The sequence below is a fragment of the Marmota flaviventris genome, chromosome 1 (genome assembly GCF_047511675.1).
Source record: "Marmota flaviventris isolate mMarFla1 chromosome 1, mMarFla1.hap1, whole genome shotgun sequence".
Classification (NCBI taxonomy): domain Eukaryota; kingdom Metazoa; phylum Chordata; class Mammalia; order Rodentia; family Sciuridae; genus Marmota; species Marmota flaviventris.
In genome coordinates this window covers 24,257,160-24,279,856 of record NC_092498.1, presented here as the reverse complement: position 1 = coordinate 24,279,856, position 22,697 = coordinate 24,257,160, and the positions used below count along the sequence as shown (strand labels likewise).

At 40.7% G+C, this 22,697-nt stretch overlaps 1 protein-coding gene and 1 pseudogene across 1 annotated transcript in view; both read left to right on the top strand.

Annotated features, from left to right (window-relative positions):
* The window catches only part of Strip2 (striatin interacting protein 2), a 45,552-nt gene that overhangs the window by 15,824 nt on the left and 7,031 nt on the right, over positions 1-22,697 (top strand). The window contains exons 9-18 of the mRNA XM_027950150.2: positions 116-319; positions 1,546-1,781; positions 2,186-2,251; positions 2,911-2,974; positions 3,688-3,759; positions 5,436-5,510; positions 6,178-6,275; positions 6,734-6,860; positions 9,473-9,573; positions 13,445-13,511. Of these exons, the coding sequence (XP_027805951.1) occupies positions 116-319; positions 1,546-1,781; positions 2,186-2,251; positions 2,911-2,974; positions 3,688-3,759; positions 5,436-5,510; positions 6,178-6,275; positions 6,734-6,860; positions 9,473-9,573; positions 13,445-13,511 (1,110 nt within the window). The remainder of the gene's footprint in view (positions 1-115; positions 320-1,545; positions 1,782-2,185; positions 2,252-2,910; positions 2,975-3,687; positions 3,760-5,435; positions 5,511-6,177; positions 6,276-6,733; positions 6,861-9,472; positions 9,574-13,444; positions 13,512-22,697) is intronic.
* Positions 14,920-16,486, top strand: LOC114104136 (elongation factor 1-alpha 1 pseudogene; annotated as a pseudogene).

Below are 22,697 nucleotides of genomic sequence, written 5' to 3'. Positions count from 1 at the left end.
AGAGACTGGAGATTTTGACTTTTTCTTTCAATCCATGTTTCCCTGACCTTACTATCTCTGACTTCCCGCCCTTCCTCTCTCTTCTCTGCCCCTTTCCATGTTTTTACACTTTTAGTTTACCCTTGGTGGATTTGAGCATCTGCAGGCTCTCAAAATAAAGAAGCGGGCAGAATTGGGCCTGCCTCCACTGGCCGAGGACAGTATCCAGGTGGTGAAGAGCATGCGTGCTGCCTCCCCACCCTCTTACACTCTTGACCTGGGGGAATCTCAGCTGGCACCACCACCCTCCAAGCTGCGAGGCCGTCGTGGTTCTCGAAGGGTATGGACCAAAGCATATAGTAGCACTGCAACATTGGGTGGCCAAGAATCAAGATTCTAAACCATTCTGGGTATGGTAGGAAAGGGAAGTAAATTACCTGGCTTCTGCTCCAGGTGGGCCCTGTGATCAACCCAAAACCTTAGAATCTCTACTTTGTCCTCTATACTCAGCCCTGACAGGCCCCTGTGCTGTCCTTGATGGAACTCTGTGATATCATATCATGGCCATGAGTTCTTCAGGATCATTGATGTGGACCTCAATGAATGAAGTTCCTAAGCATCCTGAACATCATTTGGGGTAGAGTCCTGGGGATATGGAACCTGAAAGGGGCTACCAGCAAATTCATGTCTGAGGTTAGGTACTAGCATTTTTTGGTAGCAGAAAGATTCACTCTTGAGCCAGCCATACTCTTGTCTGACCATGAAACCACAAACTTACAGTCGAGAGATGACTAGTTAAGGTTCTAGGTATAGTGTACAGTCCTGAAAAAGTCAGAATAAGTTACACTGAGACCTGGCCATGTTCCCATGAACATATCTGCCTGACCTATCTGAGTTCACCAACTAAAGATAACAGAGCCAGACAGTCATGCTTAGCAATCCAGTTTGCATTATATGCAGTGGAATTTTTTTGATCTTTGTTTTTTATTTTATAAAGTAATGCTTACTCATTGTAGAAATTTGGAACAAATATAAAAATGTGACAAAGGGAGGAAAGAAAAATCACCCACAACTTAACAACAAGAGGCAGTGACTGTTAACTTTTTGGCCTATTTCTGTCCAATCTCTTTCTATAACAAAATTTGAAATTCAGAACTTGCTTCCCTCTGCCTAGAAGCAATCTTCTGTGCTCCTCTTCCTCAGTCAGCCAGCTGGAGTATGCTTACATAAGGCAAACTAATTGAATGTTCACTTAAACAGATCATAATTTGGAAGGAAGGTTCTGGCAAAAAAATTTAAAAAGGCATCAATGCTATCTGAAAGCTAAATAACTATAACTTTAGGATTATCTATGCTCTGTTCCTAGCCACATGGTTGCCAGAGGGCTGCTTGTCCTGGGGTTGGCTACTTAGGCTATAAGGTCAAGATAAGAAACAGAATGTTTCTTACATGAGCTGGGGTCCAATTCCATGTTCCCTAAAGTCTGGAAGGCTGTAGGAAGAGGGTGGCTTTAGACAACAGTGCTCAGGGTGAGATCTTAATGTGCTTTCCTCCCCCAACCTCCAGCAACTCCTCACTAAGCAGGATAGCCTGGATATCTACAATGAAAGGGATCTTTTCAAGACTGAGGATCCAGCCACAGAGGAGGAAGAGGAATCTGCTGGTGATGGAGAACGAACCTTAGATGGAGAGTTAGACCTGCTAGAGCAGGACCCTTTGGTGCCACCTCCACCTTCACAGGGACCCCTCTCTGCTGAGAGAGTGGCCTTTCCCAAGGGCTTGCCCTGGGCCCCAAAGGTCAGGTAGGTTTTATTACACAAGGACCCTGAGCTTTGGAGTTTCAATGACCAAAGGTCCAAGGTAGAATACTCTTTTTTTTTTTTAATATATTTTTTAGTTGCCAGTGGACCTTTATTTTTATTTATTTATATGTGGTGCTGAGGATTGAACCCAGTGCCTCACACATGCCAGGCTAGCGGTCTACCACTGAGCTACAACCCCAGCCCCTGGAGTACTCTTTTTTCAATGCTTATTAATTTGGCCTGACAGTCAGAACTTCTGGATTTGAAGTTCTCTCTGTTGATTGCCATTGTCCCCCCACTGCTCCAAGCTTCCAGTTGGAGGGGCAGGAGCCCAGAAAATTTCTTTCTCTCAATGTTTGCTTTTCTTCCCTTTTCTGGGGTTGGTCTTTCTACCATCCTCTTAGACAAAAGGACATTGAGCACTTCTTGGAGATGAGCAGGAACAAGTTCATCGGATTCACCCTGGGGCAGTAAGTGACTCTGTGGTCCAAACTGGCTGTAAAATGGTTCCTAGGGGACCAGAGGAGCAGGTGACTTGCAATGAGGGGTGTTTCAAGTAGTCATAATGTACCCTAGAACCACCAGGCCCCAGTTACTACTTTGCATTCTTTCTGTGGAAATTTTTCTTTGGGTTCCTTCCAGATTCCTCAAAGAACTCTTGTGTTTTTAGTGAGGCATAGCATCTTGAATTAACAAGTCATCTGGGCACAAATTTACTCATGGGGGTGTTAGATTAGATGAAGAAGAGGAGATTATGGTCATAACAGATCCAGTCTTCCCATGTTTCCTCACTATCATGAAAGCCTCCCACTGGCCTCTACAAAACCTAGAAGGCTTTGTTATTGGGGTTTTCATGTCAAAAGTGTCTTTGGGCTACATACCCTTTAATGTAGAAACCTATCACTGCCAGACCAAGCGAGTCTCCAAGGAATCTCCTAATTTTCAGGAAAACTTCTGTGTGCCATTGTTATCTTTGTGTTCTGAAGCAAGATGGGGGAAGCTTGCAGAAGAAAGTCCAGAGTATCAGAGGTAGATGCTGAAAGTGGCATTGTCCCTGTGACTCCAGGATGCATGGGTAGTTTTCTTTTATTTTTGAAGCTTATGGTTTGGTAATTCTGGCCTTTCACAGGGACACAGATACCTTGGTTGGATTACCCAGACCCATCCATGAGAGTGTGAAGACCCTAAAGCAGGTGACCAGGGTGGGCTGTCAATCTTCAGGGATAGGGAGCCATCAAGGCAAGTTGAATTACCAGGGTTTTGGGTACTGGGAGGAGCTCTTCTACCAGACACATTCCGGACCTTCTGCATTTCCCCTGCAGGCCTTTTGGCTAAATAGGAAAAACCAAATCCCTTTCTACTTATCCAGTTTACTGCATTCAGATAGATGAAAAAGTTTTCCTTTCTTCCTCTCATTCCTTTTCCCTATTTCCATTCTTCTCTTTCTTCCCACTCCTTGCTTCCTTTCCTTTCCTTTCACTTTTCTCTCCCCATAGGTCCGCTTACTTTCAAAGGCCCAAGATTGGGTAGAAATGTGCTCCACATCTATGTGGGTGTCAGCACAGACTACGGAGTCACCATTCCATACACACATGCATGGCCATCAAGACTCTCAGGGCAGTGGTCTAGGGGCAAAATCCTATTCTTGGCTTCCCTTAGCACTTTGTTTGAAGGTAAATGCTTAGGTATTTGCTGTTCAACAAAGGTAGAAATATGTCATACATAAAAACACTGTTTGTGAAGCACTTTGATCAGTGCTACTGATGCCAAGATTAATAAGACTCCTGCCTTCAAAGAGTTCATCTCTTTTTGGAGTAACAGACCCACAGTAGAACATTTCCTTGATAGTGAAGAAGTTAAATAATGTGATTGAGGCCTTCAGTCCTTGTCTTCTTATCTTCACCAGCACAAGTATGTCTCCATCGCAGATGTGCAGATCAAAAATGAAGAAGAACTAGAGAAATGCCCCATGTCTTTGGTGAGCCAAGGGGGTCCTGCACAGGAAGAGGGAAGAAGGGAGTCTGTCTTCAGTACTGTTACAGAGCATATATGCATGCATTGATTTAGCTTGTTGGTCTTTTACTGAGTGTCAGGCAAGACCAAGTCTCTGCTTCCATGCCATTTTAAAGTTTGGGAAGAAAGTAATGATCAGGGCTGGGGATATATAGCCCAGTGTGTATATAAGTAGAGTGCTTATCTAGTGTATAGAAGTCCCTGGATTTAATCTCCAGCACCACCAAAAAAAAAGAAGAATGGATACTACTAAGTAAATAAATGAGGCTATCAGAGAATGATAGATACAATGAAGAAAATTTAAATAGGATAACATGATAGAAGCATCTATAGTAGACTACTGTAATATACAGGTATATTTTGTAGCTTTTTTTTTTTTTTTTTTTTTTTGGTGATGCTGGAATTGAACCCAGGGCCTTGTGTATGCAAAGCAAACCCTCTACTACCAGGCTACATCCTCAGCCCAGTAGACTACTTTAGGTTGGGGAGTCAGGGTAGGTAGAATAAAAGAATGCAGGCAGAGACTGGGCAGATCTGATGTTGAAAAGATGGTGTGTCTTTCTGTTTGCTTCTGTTTTCTTCATGAAGCATGGAGTAGGGTCAGCAGCCATTGAGAGATTATGGGCAAGGGGGTTTGAGGACAGGGAAGAAGTTAGGAAGTAGGCCTTTTGGGGAAGAGAAAGGCACACCTACCAGGATTTCCAGGCTTTGTTGAATGCCCATTTAAGACTTATGTCCAGTAAGCCTCAGCTGAGTAATGTAGGATAGAAGGGGCCCAGTCACTCCACCCTGCTTCAGGGTCTCATGGCATTGATCCTTGCCCTGTAACAGAGGGGCCTTCATGGAGGAAGGACTGTATTTGCCAAAGATGACACTGAGGTCTAAGCAGCCTTTTGAGTATCTGCATCCCCTGCATCCCCATTCTGATAAAGACTAAATTAGGGTCATCAAGAGGTCAGACATGCATGAAGGGCCTGGTCAGAAAGGAGAAAGTGATGTTGGTAAGACTAATGAAGAGGGAAAAATTAGTTTTCATCCACCTAAAAAGCATCCTTGTTTGTTTTCTGGCTCTCTGGCTATAGGTTACTTAACTCCCTTACTAATCCCTATTGAGCCACCTACCCCACCTTTCTGCCTCTTAGAGCATTCTAGAGCTCTCCATTGATCTCAGAATGATACCATGGAAAGTGCCTCTGTGTGGGGTATCTTTTCCCAGGAATATCAACAGCCTAAGTTAAACCCATGTTTATCCAGAGTGGTTCTGTGTGTGTCCAGCAAAGTAGTAATTTGAGCCAACTCCTAGGTGGGAGTTTTGACTCTTGATCTGTCATGTGACATGGAAAGAAAAATTCTAGATAAGTTGAAAATAATGAGAAAACAAGATTCTTAGATTGTTTGGATGGGAAGAGGCCTCAGAAGGCATCCAGGCCAACCCACGGATCTGATTGAAGAGAAAACTAGGGCTCAGGGAGGAAAGGTCATTTATCCATGGTCATATAGCAAGTCATTAGCACAGCCAGGATAGCAACCTAGATCTGACTCCCACCTTGATGCATTTTTCATTCTGCCTCTTATAACCAAGAAAATGTGGCCTTTGGTTATCCAGAAAGTGGCCTGGATAAACTGTGTTTCCTGCCATAGGGAGAAGAGGTGGTACCAGAAACACCATGTGAAATCCTTTACCAAGGCATGCTGTACAGCCTCCCCCAATACATGGTAAGGAGATGGCTGGGCCAGAACTGTCCTTCTCTGCTGCTAGAAAGAGACAGCTAAGAACCATTTCAGACTGAGCTGTCCATCGTTTGAATTTTTTCCTGAGGCTTTGCCCCACATACAGAGCATTCTCTGTTCATTAGAATTCTGAGAATTCATTAGAATTCTGAGCCTGTCTCAGAGCTCCTCTCCCTAGTCCTTCTTTGGGAGGAGTGGAGAATGAGATGGGTTCTGTATAGAATGCATTGAGGGGCCAACCTTCTAGGTAAGTATCAGAATCCTGAAATCTGCCACTATCTGTCATATCTTAGAGATCCTCAGGCTGGGAGTGGTGACAATGCTGATGTTTTTCAGGGTTAGAGAAGGAAAAAGAAAGGCAAAGTTGGGCTTTTCCCTCTTCCATCTTATTTCTGTGTGTTGCCCCTCCCACTTTACTCCTTCCATTCTCCTCTTTGGAAAGAGAAATCTTGGAGCTAAATCGTATGTAAGCTCCCTTCTGGCTTCCTCCTTAGTCTTACAGGCAAACCTCAGGACTGGTCACCTCTGCACTTCTAAGGATGCTGGGGAGATTTGGTCATAGAAAGAAGAACTTAGAGAAATGCTTTGAAACACTTTTCATTGTGCTGGTGAGGGGTGGAAGAAATGTGACTTCTCCTTTTCCACTTCCCAGATTGCTCTGCTTAAGATTCTCCTGGCTGCAGCCCCAACCTCCAAGGCTAAGACAGACTCTATCAATATTTTGGCCGATGTCTTACCTGAGGAGATGCCGTGAGTACTCCCACTGGGGCAGTTGCTAGATATTATGTCTTGTCTGCAAGGCCTCTCTGTCCTACCCCACATTATTAATACAGGGATTGTCTTCAAATAGGTCTCTCCTTTCCCATCAGTATCCCCTTTTCCTGCAGGTCTTTCTACTGTGCTGTATTTAAAAACCCAGCACTGGGGGGTCTGACTTTAGTGCCAGTTATTGGCTGCCTGAGTATGTGGGTGGACATTGCTGAGGGATGAGTTTGCCAAAGAGAGAGATGGCAACAAAGAGATCAGTGGAGCTTTTCTCCAGACAAGTTTATAAGTGGGAACTCTGGGGGTTTTCCTAGCATAGAAGTTCAGGTTTCCCAGGTTCTGGCTCTCTTGTGTATCATTGTATCTGACCCAAATTCCTGTGTCCTTATAGCCCTCCCTCCAACTGGGGCTACCTTCTACACTGACTTCTTTCTCCATTGTAGCATCACTGTTCTTCAGAGCATGAAACTAGGCATTGATGTAAATAGGCACAAGGAGATCATAGTAAAAAGTATTGCTGCCCTGCTCCTACTACTCCTCAAACACTTCAAACTCAACCATATCTATCAGGTGAGCATCTAGGAGCATTTCTCCACAGGACTTTGAGTGTTTTCCTGGCCCTGGTGGAGGACACAAGGGCCCTTATAGTCCCACTAAGCATCTTTTGACCTTTTCTTTTTCCTCATTGAGAGAACCCAGTTTTTGTTGTGTAAGCTTGGGATAAGGATATAGAATGGGATGTGGGAAACTGCCCTAGAAAGATACAAATGTCGGTGTCCTTGGTAAGATAGCTCATGGTCATGGATAGGAATTCTTAGGAATATGCCCAGCCAGTTTTGAAACAATGTAAGTCAGAATTCAAATGTTCCACAAAAAGTGGGGGCAGTAAGTTGACTGTACTTTTCTGTATGTAAAGTAATTTGAGTTGTAATTCTGAATAAGGCACTGTTCTGATTCTTAAAGGCATTGAAGTCTTGTAAAGAATACAGATATAAATAGCCAGTTGTAGAGTGATAAGTACTGTGATGCAGGTAAGCATTGGCTGCTATGGAAACACCTAATCCAACTTGAGACAAAGAAGAGGTGACTTCTAACCTGAGTCCTGAAACAGATGTTAGTCAGTATATGGGAGTTGTCAGGGAAGGAGGACAGGAAGCAATTCAAGCAGAAAAGCTAATAGGTCCAGAGGGAAGAGAGCAAAGTTCTTGTAGAAACTGTAATTAAATGTTGCTGAAGTTCTGCCTGAAATAGGGGGAGATGAACACGGCCTGATGATACATGAACCATAGGAGTTGGCAGGGACAGATTGTAATAAGTAGATTGCACACAAATACTGGGTACCCATAATGTGCCTGGCACCCCTAAGCTTGTGTAGGGCCTCACTTAATTCTCTCACCCCTATAAGGAAGGTCTTATTTTATTCCTGTTTTATGGGTGAAAAAAACCACAAAATTAAGAAAAGCTAAGACCCTGCTTCGTTTTCCCATGGAGGCATTGTTTGCCTTGCTAAGGAGTTTGGACTTGGTCCTGTGGGCATTACCAAGATTAGTGATAAGATGGGGGCTTCCCACCTGGGAGACTATAGGGAGGAGAGGAAGCTCATTCTTGCCCAGAGGCTTTTTCCATTTTCCTCCTAAGAAGTCAGAATCAAGCTTGCTGATAGAAGAGTAGGTCCTCGGAGTATAAGCAGGCCCCTGCAGACTTTATGACCATGGCCCTATATGACTAAAACAGAGTATCCTTCCACTTTAGTACATTCATGACATCTTTGGGTGTGATACGGTGTTCTGGGTATTTAAACTTCTATTGATGTTTGCTGAGAAGCAACAGGGTTGGGAGGAATAAGAGTGGGTAAGAGATGGTATTCCCAGCAGAAAGAGAACAGAGAACTATGGATGTGTGTTTATGTCTGCTTCTTTTGGTGGGTGGTATGTAGATAAATAACTAGACTGGTGTGCAGCTTGATGGGCCTTGCCATTGTGTGTCAGTGTGGGTGAATCCTTACAGGGCCTGGACATAGCTCAACCTGAAAAAACTTTCTGCCCTTTGATAATGGATATGTGTTGGTTCCTCTGTCTGGGGCTTTGGAAAATACTCTGGGTCAGCTTTCAGGGAGAAAATATTGAGCAAAAGAGGGAAGTAGTTATGACACAAGCTTACTCCCCACTTCTGACCACATACACAGGGACAGAGAGCAGCTTGTTGCCATTTTGCTGATGAGGCAGAGCTAGGAGATTGAAAACACAACAGTTCTCAACCCAGTTTCTGTACTGTCCCAGGTTCTAGCTTCTTCATCTGTAGAGAAATTGTTTCTGATGCTCCTCGGTATATCATAGGCAAAACTCAGAGTGACTAGTCCCATAACACTGCTCTTTTGACCACTTTACCCCACTAGGTCTACTTGGACACAAACCCTATCTAAGTTCAAGAAAGGCAAATGGAGCCCCCATGTTCTATTGCTTATCCCATAAAAGACATCTTGGATTTCTCAGTGCAGTGTCTGTTGGCTGAAGGGCTGTTATTCATTCATTCATTAAAATTCTTAACTGATATTCTAAGTACTAGGGATAATGTAGTGTACCAGACAGACTGCAGCTGGAGCCACATTCCAGTGGTTCATTTGCTTACTATGTGCTGTCTCCATCCTGATGGAGTGATGCCAGCAGTTGCCAGGAGTAAGCTGCACCTGTCCCTGCTATATCAATCACAGTTGAAATTATGAGCCAGAGGTTTGGTATGGAAAACAGCTCTCTTAGGGAGCCTTCTTTTCCTGTTGAGCTTAGGAACAAATCTCACAGCGATTCTATTTATTTGGAGTGTTTTTCGCTCTGGCTTGTTTACATTTTGCTTTTGGTCAGGAGCTTACAATACATTGCAGGTTGTCCCTCTCCATGTAGGATGGGCTAGCAGAAGATAAATGTCATCATTTCATAGACAGGAAGACTGATAACACAAGTAGACAGTGGATATTCTTTTTTCTTTATCTGTCTTGATTTTGTTCTGTTTTGCTTTTGGTGCTGGGGGTTGAACCCAGGGCCTCACACATGCTGTACCACTGAGCTGTACCCCAACCCCAATATTCTTAGGAATGGATACTAACTGTGTACTTTTCTCTTTTTTCATACATACCTTCTATTTTCCCTGAAGTCAGTAGCTCTTTCTGCTTTGATCTTTTAATTCAGTTTGAATATGTATCACAACATTTGGTATTTGCCAACTGCATCCCTTTGATCCTGAAGTTCTTCAATCAAAACATCTTATCCTACATCACTGCCAAAAACAGGTATGGACTCTTGACAGGTTTATTTCAAGGAGCTATCTTGGGGTGGTTGAAAAAATCTATATCATCTCTGAACTGTTCAGTTCTCCTGGTGACCCTAGTCCCTCCTGTCTTGGAGCTGTCCCTATTAAATTTAATTCCCCTGAAGTGTTAGCTGATGTGTAGTTTGGCTTCTTATATTATAATAGTTCTGAAAACTATTGAATTATAGAAATGAAGTTGCAATGATGAAATTTCTGTAACGAAAGGACCTGTGGCAAAGACTCAGGAGATTTTTTTTTTCTTCACCACAACAAGCAGTCTGGCCATCTCTGATCTTTGTATAAATCATAAGTTGAAGCATCTGGGGCAATCATACTGCTTTGTAAACCATCAAGTGTTAAACAATAGGCCTTTATTTAGGTAGATCAATTTGTAGTTTTAAAAAAATAAGATATTTTCATATTCATTATTTCATTTAATCTCCTCAGCAGTGCTGAGAGATATTAAGTTTATTTCTCATTAGGAGCCAAATTCAGACAGGTTAACTGACTTGATCAAGACTACAATAATGCTTGTGAGTTCTTAAAGTAAGCATCAGAGGCAGGATCAAAACACAGGATTTTCTATGAATACAGATTGCCTTTCACCCCTTTAGTCAAGCTAGGATTGGGGAATTGCACCCTAAGTTTGTTACTTTCACGAGAATTGGAAGCATGTTAGTAGAATTTACCAGAATTCCTCTACTAGAGGCTAAATTCTAAAAGTAGAAGTAAAGGGGCTGCTGTCACACTTGGGGTGACTAATGAGGGAAGGACTAGGAGAGGTTGTCTCACTAGTCTGTCATACCACCTGAATTCCTTGAGAGGCAGTTCTTGTTTGTAGTTTAAAATGCACATACACCCTCCACCACAGAGCCTGAAACCATGAGACCTGGATTCCTGACCTGGATCTGCCATTTGCTAGCTATGTAATCTTAAGCAAAACACTTAGTTTCTCAGAGCCACATATTTGCATCTTTAAAATGAGAATACCTCCTCTAACTATATCATAGAGCTTTTTCCCCCCTTTTTTTCTTTTTGCAGTCCCAGAAATAAACCTAGAACTTCATACGTGCTAGGCAAGTGCTCCACCACTAAGCTACATCCCAGCCTCATAGAGCTTTTTTAAAGAAAATATTTTTAGCTGTATATGAACACAATATTTTTATTTTACTTTTTTTTAATGTAGTGCTGAGAATCAAACCTAGTGCTTCACACATACTAAGCAAGTGCTCTATCACTGAGCCATAACCCCAGCCCCTCAGAGAGCTTTAATAAGCATTAAGATTAGTGTATATGAAAGTGCTGCTTTAAATATTGTTGCTTTGGGGGAAAACACTGGAGAATGAGTTTTGTCCTAATTACATGGAGACCTCTGCACTGGTCTTTTTAAAAATGGTACTTAAGATATTCTTGTGGGTTACCAGGGAAAATGAAAGTGTAGATTGGGCTGTGTCAGTGCCACAAATGCATGAGGGCACCTATGTATATCAGTCAAAACTCTTGGTTATAAGTAATCCATTCCAACTAGACTAGACTCATGCATAATGAGGAGTTTATTAGAAGGAAACAAGAGGTGTTATCTTGAGGAACCTAAGTCAGGGCTGGGGATGTGGCTCAGTGATAGAGCTCTTGCCTAGCAAGGCCCCAAGTTATATCCCAAGAACCACAAAAATATATTTTAAAATAAAAAAGGAACCTAAGGCAGGGATGGAGCTTTGGGGCTGTGGTTTGGTCTATAGTGTGGTGAGCCCAGGAAAACTTGTACCTCCATCTGTGGACATGAGGGCTATACTCCATTCAGACTCTCTCACTGATAGATTTGTCTATCTACTGCTCAGACCACTTGGTGATATATCCCCACATGAGCTGAACATGTCACAATGCCATCTCAGAGACTGAATGGACTTTCAATCCTTGTTCCAGATTGCCAGGGTTAGAGATCTAACTATGGCTGGGGAAGTATAGAACCTGAATGTCCCCTCCCCAAGTCCATGGGCCTGAAAAGAAGGGGCAGACAATCTACAAGGTATCCAATCAGGTTCTTTTATAGTTCAAAGAATGGTAGTCACAGCCTACAGCTTTTGCTTAGGTTATCCTGGACAAAATGGTCCTCTGGTGTAAAACCTATATGTTTTATTTTAAATGATCCCTAAGAACTTAGAACACCCACAGCTCATCATTGAACAGTTCTCTTATGGCTCTTTCAATCTAAATATTCTAGATGCTTGTAAGTTTCTTTGATATTCCCTTAGGCTAGAATTCTATTCAGTGAGAGATTAGAAATAAATTGCATCTTTGATTTCCTGCCCCCACTTCCTAATCACCAGCACCTATTCTGCCATGGGGCTTTGTCAGTGGAACTGGTTAGACAGGTAAATGAATGTTTATCCTAATAGGACAATACAGAACTGGAAACTCTGGGAGAATCCAGAAGAGTGAATCAAAATGATGAGCTACATAACAGATAGATTCACTGCTCTTTTCCTCCCCTCTCCTACCTTGCCTCTCCTAGGTTATTTTGGCCTAGATTTTAAAGATAATGATAAATATTTCCAACCAAATAAGTTGTTTCCTTTTTTATATATGATTTGACCTTTGATGTGTGGAGGCAGGTCTAAGAAACCCCATATTTATATATTTTATCCCCTGCTTTGCCAACATCCTTTCTCATTTTGAACTGCACTTACTCAGATAGATTGGTGTTTAAAACCACCTTGAATATCAGATTGAGCATCAGAGCCAGATGCAGTGGCACACACGTGTAATCCCAGTGGCTCAGGAGGCTGAGGCAGGAGGATCAAAAGTTCAAGGCCAGTCTCAGCACTTACTCAGATAGATTGGTGTTTAAAACCACCTTGAATATCAGATTGAGCATCAGAGCCAGGTGCAGTGGCACACACGTGTAATCCCAGTGGCTCAGGAGGCTGAGGCAGGAGGATCAAAAGTTCAAGGCCAGTCTCAGCAATTTAATGAAGCCCTAAGTAACTTAAGTGAGACCCTCTCTCTAAATGAAATATAAATAGGGCTGGGGATGTGGCTAAGCACCCTTAGATTCAATCCCTAGTACCAGAGAGAGAGAGAGAGAACACACATCAGAGATAAGCTAACCCACATTCTGCATTATACCAGTGGAGGGAGAAAAGGAAAGAAATAGAACAGTCATTTGTTGAGTGACTATGCTTCTGTCATCATGTGGTAACTTATTTTCCTTCCTGCCTCATGCCCGCTTCCCAGGCTCACCAAAGAGCCTGTAGTTTTCTTGCAGTTCCCCACTGTTGATTTTAGGAACAGATGCTCTTACCATTATTGATCTATTTGATTGGCCCTGCTGCAGGAAGCTGCCCTTGCCTCAATCTTCCTTTAGGAATGATGTCTATAGTCATTCTCTAGAGCTCCTGGCTTTCAGAAAGATCTGGTGAGAGACATTAGAGAAGTTTTCATTTCATCCTCACATCCTCAGATTGTTATTTAGCGAGATGGGTTTGGGCAGCGTCTCTGGGAGCAATTATATTCATGCATGCATTTAAATGCAGAGACACAAGTGCACTCAAGTTTACTTATTCCTTAAAGAAGCAAAGAGAGCTAAGAAAAGAGGCTCTCTTTCTGCTTTAACTATACATCTGCTAGATAGGGCTAGCCTAAAAGAATTCCTTGGTTATTCTCATGACTAAGGAGAGAAAACTGGAGGTGGGTTTCCAGTACCAGTGCCCTCAGTTCCACCTGAGGTCACTAAGCAATTTTGGAAATGGATGGAGCCTGTTGGAGAAAAATAACTCCTGCCCTTTTCAGATGTAGCCATTTCCTGCTGTTGCCATTTACCTAAATCCTGTCCTTATCTCTGTATCTTACAGCATCTCAGTCCTGGATTACCCCGGCTGTACCATCCAGGATTTGCCAGAGCTCACTACTGAAAGTCTGGTAAGCCTATGGGGATTTAGTAGCCTTTGAAATTTCCAGGTGGCAGAAGCTGGCATTTGCTCTTTCATTTCTTCTCCAGTCCCATAATGTCCTAGTTTGGGAGTCTCAGATTAATGAAGGCATATTGGCAAGTGTGTAGAGGCTGTAGGGGTTTAAGAGCTGCTGACCCAGTTGCGAATGATTTGGAAAAGCTGAGCTTAGCATGTTTTAGAGAAAAGAGTCAGTGAAAAACATTGAGGAGGAGAAGGAATTTAGAAAGATAATGGGACTGAAATTCAATGTGAACATCTATGCTAAATGGCAGAATTTCTACTGAGCACAATTATCTTCTTTCTGCTATAGCCCATTTGCTTCTCATTTTCATATTAGTTATAAAAAACAAGGCATGTACTTCAGAAAATACCTTGCCTCTCTGAGGCAAAAGTCAGTATAGCCATAGAAGGATATTCCAAAAAGTTCCTCATTCTGAAAAGAGCTCTAGGCTAATCAGAAAAGTTCCTCTGAGTTATTCTGAATTCCCTGCAACTGACTGACCAAAAAGTATAAAGATAAGTTGTCTACCTCATCATTTATTGCCACAGTTCTTTAGAATACTACAGTCCCTAACCTCATCCTATTGCATTATAATTACTTATCTGCAACTTTCTCAATTTGATGGTAAACTTCTTGATGGGGGGATAACACCATCTTTATTTTTATGTCCCTAGAATCTAGCACTATGTCTGGTACATTGAAGACTTCAATAAATGCTAAATGATTGAATGGTGGTACCCATGGGTGCTACAACCCTTTTTTCCTCCAACTTTAATACCTGAAAAATGTTAAGTCAAACAAGTGTATTATGCAAAAATATATTTCTGTGGTACAGGTTTTATGACCCATAGGAGTTTTGCCTGGAGGGGACTTAAGAGCCACTGACCCAATTCCCTTATATTTCAAAGATGAGAAAACTGAGTTCCCAGTAGATGAAACTGTCTGCTCATAGAGTACACTCCTCACAGGTAACAGACCCCAAATTAGACCTGAGATTAAAGACCCTGAGGATACCAATCTAGCATATTTTTGCCACCAGGACAGAGATTCCCTGTCTTATTTAGATGTGGTCTCAGTAGCTAGAAAAACTGGAAACTTTTTACTCCTACATAGAAATAACAAATTGTCTAAACAGCTTATTTACATGATTATATTCAATCTTTAAAACAACTCTATGAGTTTGATATTACTATTTTGTAAATGGAGAACTAACTGCCAAGACATTACAGTGGGAAATAGCAGAGTCAGGATAAAGACATGCATCCCTGCCATTCATAGTTGAATGAAGGATACATTTTATACAAAAACAGTAGTACACAGTAGCATTAAAATTCTACTGTTAGTAGAATATTTCAGAACAAAAAGACACTTTTTCGCAACGGGTTTGCCGCCAGAACACAGGTGTCGTGAAAACCACCGCTAAATCAAAGCCAAAATGGGAAAGGAAAAGACTCACATCAACATCATTGTCATTGGACACGTAGATTCGGGCAAGTCTACCACTACTGGCCATCTGATCTACAAATGTGGTGGGATCGACAAAAGAACCATTGAAAAATTTGAGAAGGAAGCTGCTGAGATGGGAAAGGGCTCCTTCAAGTATGCCTGGGTCTTGGATAAACTGAAAGCTGAACGTGAGCGTGGTATCACCATTGACATCTCCCTGTGGAAATTTGAAACCAGCAAGTATTATGTGACTATCATTGATGCCCCAGGACACAGAGACTTTATCAAAAACATGATTACAGGCACATCTCAGGCTGACTGTGCTGTCCTGATTGTTGCTGCTCGTGTTGGTGAATTTGAAGCTGGTATCTCCAAGAATGGGCAGACCCGTGAGCATGCCCTTCTGGCCTACACATTGGGTGTGAAACAATTAATCGTTGGTGCTAACAAAATGGATTCCACTGAGCCACCCTACAGTCAGAAGAGATATGAGGAAATCGTCAAGGAAGTCAGCACCTACATTAAGAAAATTGGCTACAACCCTGACACAGTAGCATTTGTGCCAATTTCTGGTTGGAATGGTGACAACATGTTGGAGCCAAGTGCTAATATGCCTTGGTTCAAGGGATGGAAAGTCACCCGTAAAGATGGCAGTGCCAGTGGAACCACATTGCTTGAAGCTTTAGATTGCATCCTGCCACCAACTCGTCCAACTGACAAGCCTTTGTGTCTGCCCCTCCAGGATGTCTACAAAATTGGTGGTATTGGTACTGTCCCTGTGGGCCGAGTGGAGACTGGTGTTCTCAAGCCTGGCATGGTGGTCACCTTTGCTCCAGTCAATGTCACAACTGAAGTAAAGTCTATTGAAATGCACCATGAAGCTCTGAGTGAAGCTCTTCCTGGAGACAATGTGGGCTTCAATGTCAAGAACGTGTCTGTCAAAGATGTTCGCGGTGGCAATGTTGCTGGTGACAGCAAAAATGACCCACCAATGGAAGCAGCTGGTTTCACTGCTCAGGTGATTATCCTGAACCATCCAAGCCAAATCAGTGCTGGCTATGCTCCTATACTGGATTGTCACACAGCTCACATTGCTTGCAAGTTTGCCGAGCTGAAAGAAAAGATTGATCGCCGTTCTGGTAAGAAGCTGGAAGATGGCCCTAAATTCTTGAAATCTGGTGATGCTGCCATCGTTGACATGGTTCCAGGAAAGCCCATGTGTGTTGAGAGCTTCTCTGACTATCCTCCTCTGGGTCGTTTTGCTGTTCGTGATATGAGGCAGACAGTTGCTGTGGGTGTCATCAAAGCAGTGGACAAGAAGGCTGCTGGAGCTGGCAAGGTCACCAAGTCTGCCCAGAAAGCTCAGAAGGCTAAATGAATATTACCCCTAATACCTGCCACCCCAGTCTTAATCAGTAGTGGAAGAACGGTCTCAGAACTGTTTGTCTCAATTGGCCATTTAAGTTTAATAGTAAAAGACTGGTTAATGATAACAATGCATCGTAAAACCTTCAGAAGGAAAGGAAAATGTTTTGTGGACCATTTTGTTTTTTTGTGTGTGGCAGTTTTAAGTTATTAGTTTTTTAAAATCAGTACTTTTTAATGGAAACAACTTGACCAAAAATCTGTCACAGAATTTTGAGACCCATTAAAACAAAGTTTAATGAGAAAAAAAAAAAAAGAACAAAAAGACAGTTTTTAGGCTTGAATTTTATTCTTTGATACCATTCCAACTGCGTTGATTCATATACAGAAATTGATGAGAACTATATTTTCACATCACTTGCAACTGACCTTTTGGAATATGAGCATAAAATTACCGAAATGATTATTATGCCTTCTGAAAGACTTTATTATTATCCAAGAGTAGGTGAAAGCGTGAAGCATGTATCCTTTTTTTTTTTCCTAGCAGTATTAGGGATTGAACCCATAGGTGCTCTACCACTGAATTATATCCCTAGCCCTTTTAATTTGGGGGGGTGGATTGACTGCTGGAGACTGAACTCAGGGGCACTTGACCACTGAGCCACACCCCCAGCCCTATTTTGTATTTTATTTAGAGACAGGATCTTACTGAGTTGCTTAGGGCCTCGACATTGCTGAGGCTGGCTTTGAACTCGAGACCCTCCTGTCTTTGCTTCCCAAGCCGCTGGGATTACAGGTGTGCACCACCATACCCAGCTCCTAGCCCTTTTAATTTTTAATTTTGAGATGGGGTCTTCCTAAACTGCCCAAACTGGCCTCAAATTTCCAATCCTCCTACCTCAGCCTCCCAAGTAGCTAGGATTATAGGCCAGCATCACCACACCTGGCCATTGATCCTTCTTAATTAAGTAAAAAAAAAAAGTCATGCTAGTCCTTTCTGTGGAACAATAGTGGCACCTGGTGGTTTTGTTTAGTAACCACAGATTTTTTTTCTTATTTTTTAAAAATTATTTTTATTAATTAATTTATTTATTTTAATTAGGTATATATGACAGCAGAAGGCATTTTGACTCACTGTACACAATTGCAGCACAACTTTTCATTTCTCTGTACACAACATAGCATTGCACCATATGTGCAGTCATACATGTACCTAGGGTAATGATGTCTATCTCATTCCACCATCTTTCCTGCTCTTTTTCTCTTGAATATACATTGCAAGTATATTCCCTGTGCCCAGTCATGGCCTTCCTTGATTAACAAGTTTACCCATATGGGATCTCATTATAATGATTTATTTAAACTGACAACTTCTGTACTCAGAAAAAACGCTGATGTTTATAAGAGTAAAATTTTATCCTTTCTAAGTCTTAACAAATTGAAAGCACAGAAAATGTACTGGCTATTTAAGTATAGGATTTATTTTAAATAATATCTCAAGCATATAGATACATTATTTTTTTAAAAATAAGGATTTTATATAGTTGTGTTTCACTTGTCATAGTAAAATTTGTGTTCACAATATGACTTTATTAAACATTTTTTTGGTGGTGCTTGTGATCAAACCCAGGGCTTCATGCATGCTAAGCAGGTTCTCTACAACTGAGCTATATACTTCAGCCCCCTTAAACATTCTTGAGAATACAATTATTAATTATACTCCACTACTTATTTTTTTTAAATACTTCTCTTTTACTATTGGACAGTTTTCCCTATCTAACCTCAAACAAATATCCTTTCATATTTTTCTGATTATTTCCCTAAAAGAGACTCCTAGAAATAGAGTTACTGGGCTAAGGTAGTCTTGGTTCATATTTTTATGTTTTCTGAATTTTAATTGAATTCAATTCAGTTTCATTTGGAACTCCAGCTGCGTAGCATGGTGGACATGAAATAGTTAATGGCATATTATTTCTGAATTCTTTCCGTTCTGTCAAAAGGGTTAGCTTTAGAATAGGTCATCCTCACCCATGTACTAAGCAGTTTCCCCTCCCACCTACTGTAGGAGGAATTAAGGTTTCTGGATCTCCATTGTCTGTATTCAAATTCTATAGGTAGGACAAAATTAAATTTCGATTCTAAACTTAAATGAAGGACGGTGAATATATGATTATGGGGAAGTTAGGTATGGCTGTAAAAGGCAGTGGATACAGCCCAGCCTGTCGGATGCTCAACATCTGGATGGTTGTTTAGAGCAGTGGCACAAATTGATGTTTTGGGGGATAGTAGATCGTTTATATATATTAATGTCTTTTTTCTTTCTTTATATATACATTATAATGTAATGTTATTATAATGATGCATTTATAATGTATGAGCCAACATAGATATATGTGGGAGTACACAAAGATTATTTTATGGTAGGTATGTGCAATAACAGTGTTTAAAGAACACTGCTTTAGAGTATTGTGAAATGTGGGCAAGTTTTTAGGTCGGTTTTCTTTGTGGGCCTATAAGACCTAAAGAGAAATCATGCAGCCAGGCATGGTGGTGCATGCCCAGCAACTCAGTAGGCTGAATCAAGAGTACTGCAAGATTGAGGCCAGTCTCCGCAATTTAGTGAGGCCCTAAGCAACTTAGTGAGATCAGAAAAATATGAAAGGGTATTTGTTTGAGGTTAGATGGGAAAAACTGAGATAAACGTCCAATAGTAAAAGAGAAGTATTTAAAAAAAATAAGTAGTGGAGTATAAAAAGGGTTGGGGATGTAGCTCAGCAATCCTCCCGCCTTAGCCTACTGAGTAACTGAGATCATAAGCATGTACTACCACACCTGGTTTCATTCTTCTCCTTTCTAACAGATTTGGGCAAAGAAAATGTGAAAAAGGTTTTGTGAATCTATTGTCACTGCTACAAAGCTGACCTGAAGTTCCAAATGATTATTCCCTCCCATGCTATAGAATGTCATTTAATAATATCAGTATCACATACACAGGAGGACATGTTTTGAACAGTGTGGGTATTCAAGCTGTCCACATGTAGATTCAGGAGAAGGAATGAGGAAAAGGTAGTATTTATGGAATCATGCAGTACCAGAGTTAGAAGTGTCTTGGTCCCTATCTTGCCCAATGCCACCCTTTAGTGATGAGGAAACAGAGTGGTGAAACAGTGGGCTACATAGAGTCAGTCAACAGTGGAGCAGAAATTGCATGACTAGCCATTTGCAAAGAAATATTTGACATTTCCTTTCAGATCTAAGCAAGTGAAATTATTAAGTTAATTTCAAAAACGTAGGTCATCAAAATTGCTCAAATTTGGATTTAATATCTTTTCAGAAAAACTTATAGAAATATGTTCACATCACTTAAAATTATATACTGAATCCTTTCATCAACCTTATTGAATTTAGTTTTTATAACTTCCTAATCCAGATATTTCCAGACACCTCAGATTTCTGTTGTTTTGGTTTTCTTTTCTTTTTTTAAATATTTTTTAGTTTTTTATAATTGGATACAATACTTTTATTTTATTTATTTATTTTTATGTGGTGCTGAGGATTGAACCCAATGCCTCACATGTGCTAGGTGAGCCCTCTACCGCTGAGCCACAACCCCAGCCCCTGTTTTGGTTTTCTTTTTGGAATGTAATCATTATGTTCAAACACTAAGTTCTATAACATTCCTTTAAAGCATTATTAACCAATGATTTATGACCTTGATTTAAAATAAAATCTTTATTCTACTATTCACCATCACTATTTAAAACCAATGATACCTTAAGCATTATTGTTTTTCTATCACAGATAAAAATATATCATATTTCACACTCAGAGCCTTGCTATAAAAGTTCAGTCTGATCATAGGCTGACTGAACTCAAGTCTGATGTTACACTTTTTAAGCAGGAAACCTGGTTTTTGTTATTAGTTTTTGTGGGGTTTTTTGAGGAGATTAGAATTATCCACATAATTTTTTTGTTTTGTTTTGTTTTTGCAGTGCTGCAAATTAAACCCAGAACTTCACACATACTATATTTGATATATACCACAAAGTATATATCAATTTCCATGAATTATTTATACAGAGAAAGAACCATGGATTAAAAGAAAATTTAGCATTTTATCAATTTTCCTGTTGGTCACTATTTCTATAATGGATTCTTGAGGAGATTAGAATCTCTGGGGGGATTTTCCAAACTCATATGCATACATTCCTTCCAAGGCACATGTATTCACTAAAGTACTCAGAAGGATCTTGAAATTTTCTTCTTCCTTACCTATTAACTCCACTTGAGAACCATTACTCTCTTTTATGATACCTAGATCTAGGTCCTTAAATCTAGCCGTAACCTGTCAGAAACCCATATGATAAGGGAATTATTCTATAATGATGTGGGAAAAGAAAATCTAAAATAAAAAATATGACTTTGTTTTCAGTTATATGAGCCATAATAAAGAAATTGATCAAAGAATCATTTGCTGAGAAAAGCTATTGTGAATTTGCAGTCATTGAATATTAAATCTAGCAATTTTTTTTTGTAATAGTTTCAAATAAATGCAAGGATGACAGACATGATAACCTGAAGCACAAAACAAAGAATTAGTAGCTGGAAATATATAAAAGACAGACAGATCTGTTTTTGCCAAGAAGGGATCTTGAGCAGGTTTCTATAGACTATATAGGATTTTCATCAGTTAAAGGGGAGGGATTGGGTCATTAGATGAACATTTGACTTTCCTATAGCTATAAAATTCTCCTACATTCATTAGAAAATAAATTAATATCAATAACTTTGATTTCTCAATGCAGAGCTGGTTTGTAATTAGAAAGTAAGAATCATCACTTACAGACTTCAATAAGCTATTGAGGAGTTTCAGATATATCGGATTTCACAGTCAGAGCCCTGCTTTAAAAGTTCAGTCTGATCATAGGCTGACTGAACTCAAGTCTGATGTTACGCTTTTTAAGCAGGAAACCTTACTGTTTTTTGTTATTAGTCTTTGTGGGGTTTTTTGAGGAGATTAGAATTATCCACATAATTGTTTTTTTGCAGTGCTGCAGATTGAACCCAGAACTTCACACATACTAGGAAAGTACTCTATCAGTGAGCTACACCCAGCTCTTGTTGTTTTTCATTGTCACAGTTATCTTCTGCTGGAATTGTAGCAGGATATCAGAAGGGGTTTCTCTACCCTCGGGTCTTCAGGAAGCTCAGAAAGCAATGTAACTAGAAATTGAACAGAAAACAGTCTTCAGATTCAATAGAGATTAGGCACTTATGGTTGAGCACTCATGTGTGACCTTGTACAAGCCCCTTCTCTCTTGGCCTTAGTGTTTACTTCTATGGATGACAGAATTGGACTAGAATAGCTAAGTCCCTTCTAGTGTTCAGATTTTGACCAAACTGATTCCCTCAGTCCAAAAAGAAGAAAACATTCTGTTCTTGGTGATCTCTCTTACTTATCCACATAATTGGTGTTGCCTGGGTTTTTATTTGGCTTGGCTCACTCAGCTAGGATCTTTCAGAACAGAACCCTGGTAGTGCATCTTGGAGATCTTCTGATAGGGTAGGATGTGATGTCCCTGAAATGAATCCTTAGACTCAAGGTATATTACCAAACAAATAACTTATTTGTGATTGTGGAACATAGGTAAATGTTTTTGTTTTGGGGGCTGGGGATCAAAGCTAGGGGCTCTCTACCACTGAATTATATCCCCAACTCTTTTTATTTTTTGAGACAGGATCTTGCTAAGTTGCTGAGGCTGTTCTCAAACCTGTGATCTTCCTACCTCCTGATTAGCTGGGATTATGTGCCACCAAGCCCAGCTTCTCCTGGGACTAGTTCTAAGCACAATACTGAACATTTATTATAGGAAGAATATTATTTCTAAATACTATTTATAAAGTTTTTGAGAAACTTTTTGACTCTCAATATTAGGAATTAGGAAAGACTAATACCCTCAAAACTCTTGGATGTTCATTCTACATTAGATGTATGCCTGTCTTGCTGGCATCAAATTAATCTAGGGGAGGAGGAGGTAATTTTCTGGTTGCCAGACAATAGCCCACTTCTACATATACCTCCCTACTCTTGCATTCTCCTGTCACATTGTAGACTTGAGGAATTTCCAAGATTTTGGTTTGGCCATTGTGCATGCAGGGGACCAGACCCAGGGTTTTGCACATAATAGGCAAGTGCCCTACCACTGAGCAATACCCCCATCTCAGCTGAGTAGGTTTCCAAGTGAAGGATATTATGTGCTCTGAGATCTTAAGTGTGTAAAGAGCATGAAGATAAGGAGGTAGCATTCCATATTGGAAACCCTAACCTAAACTGATCAACAG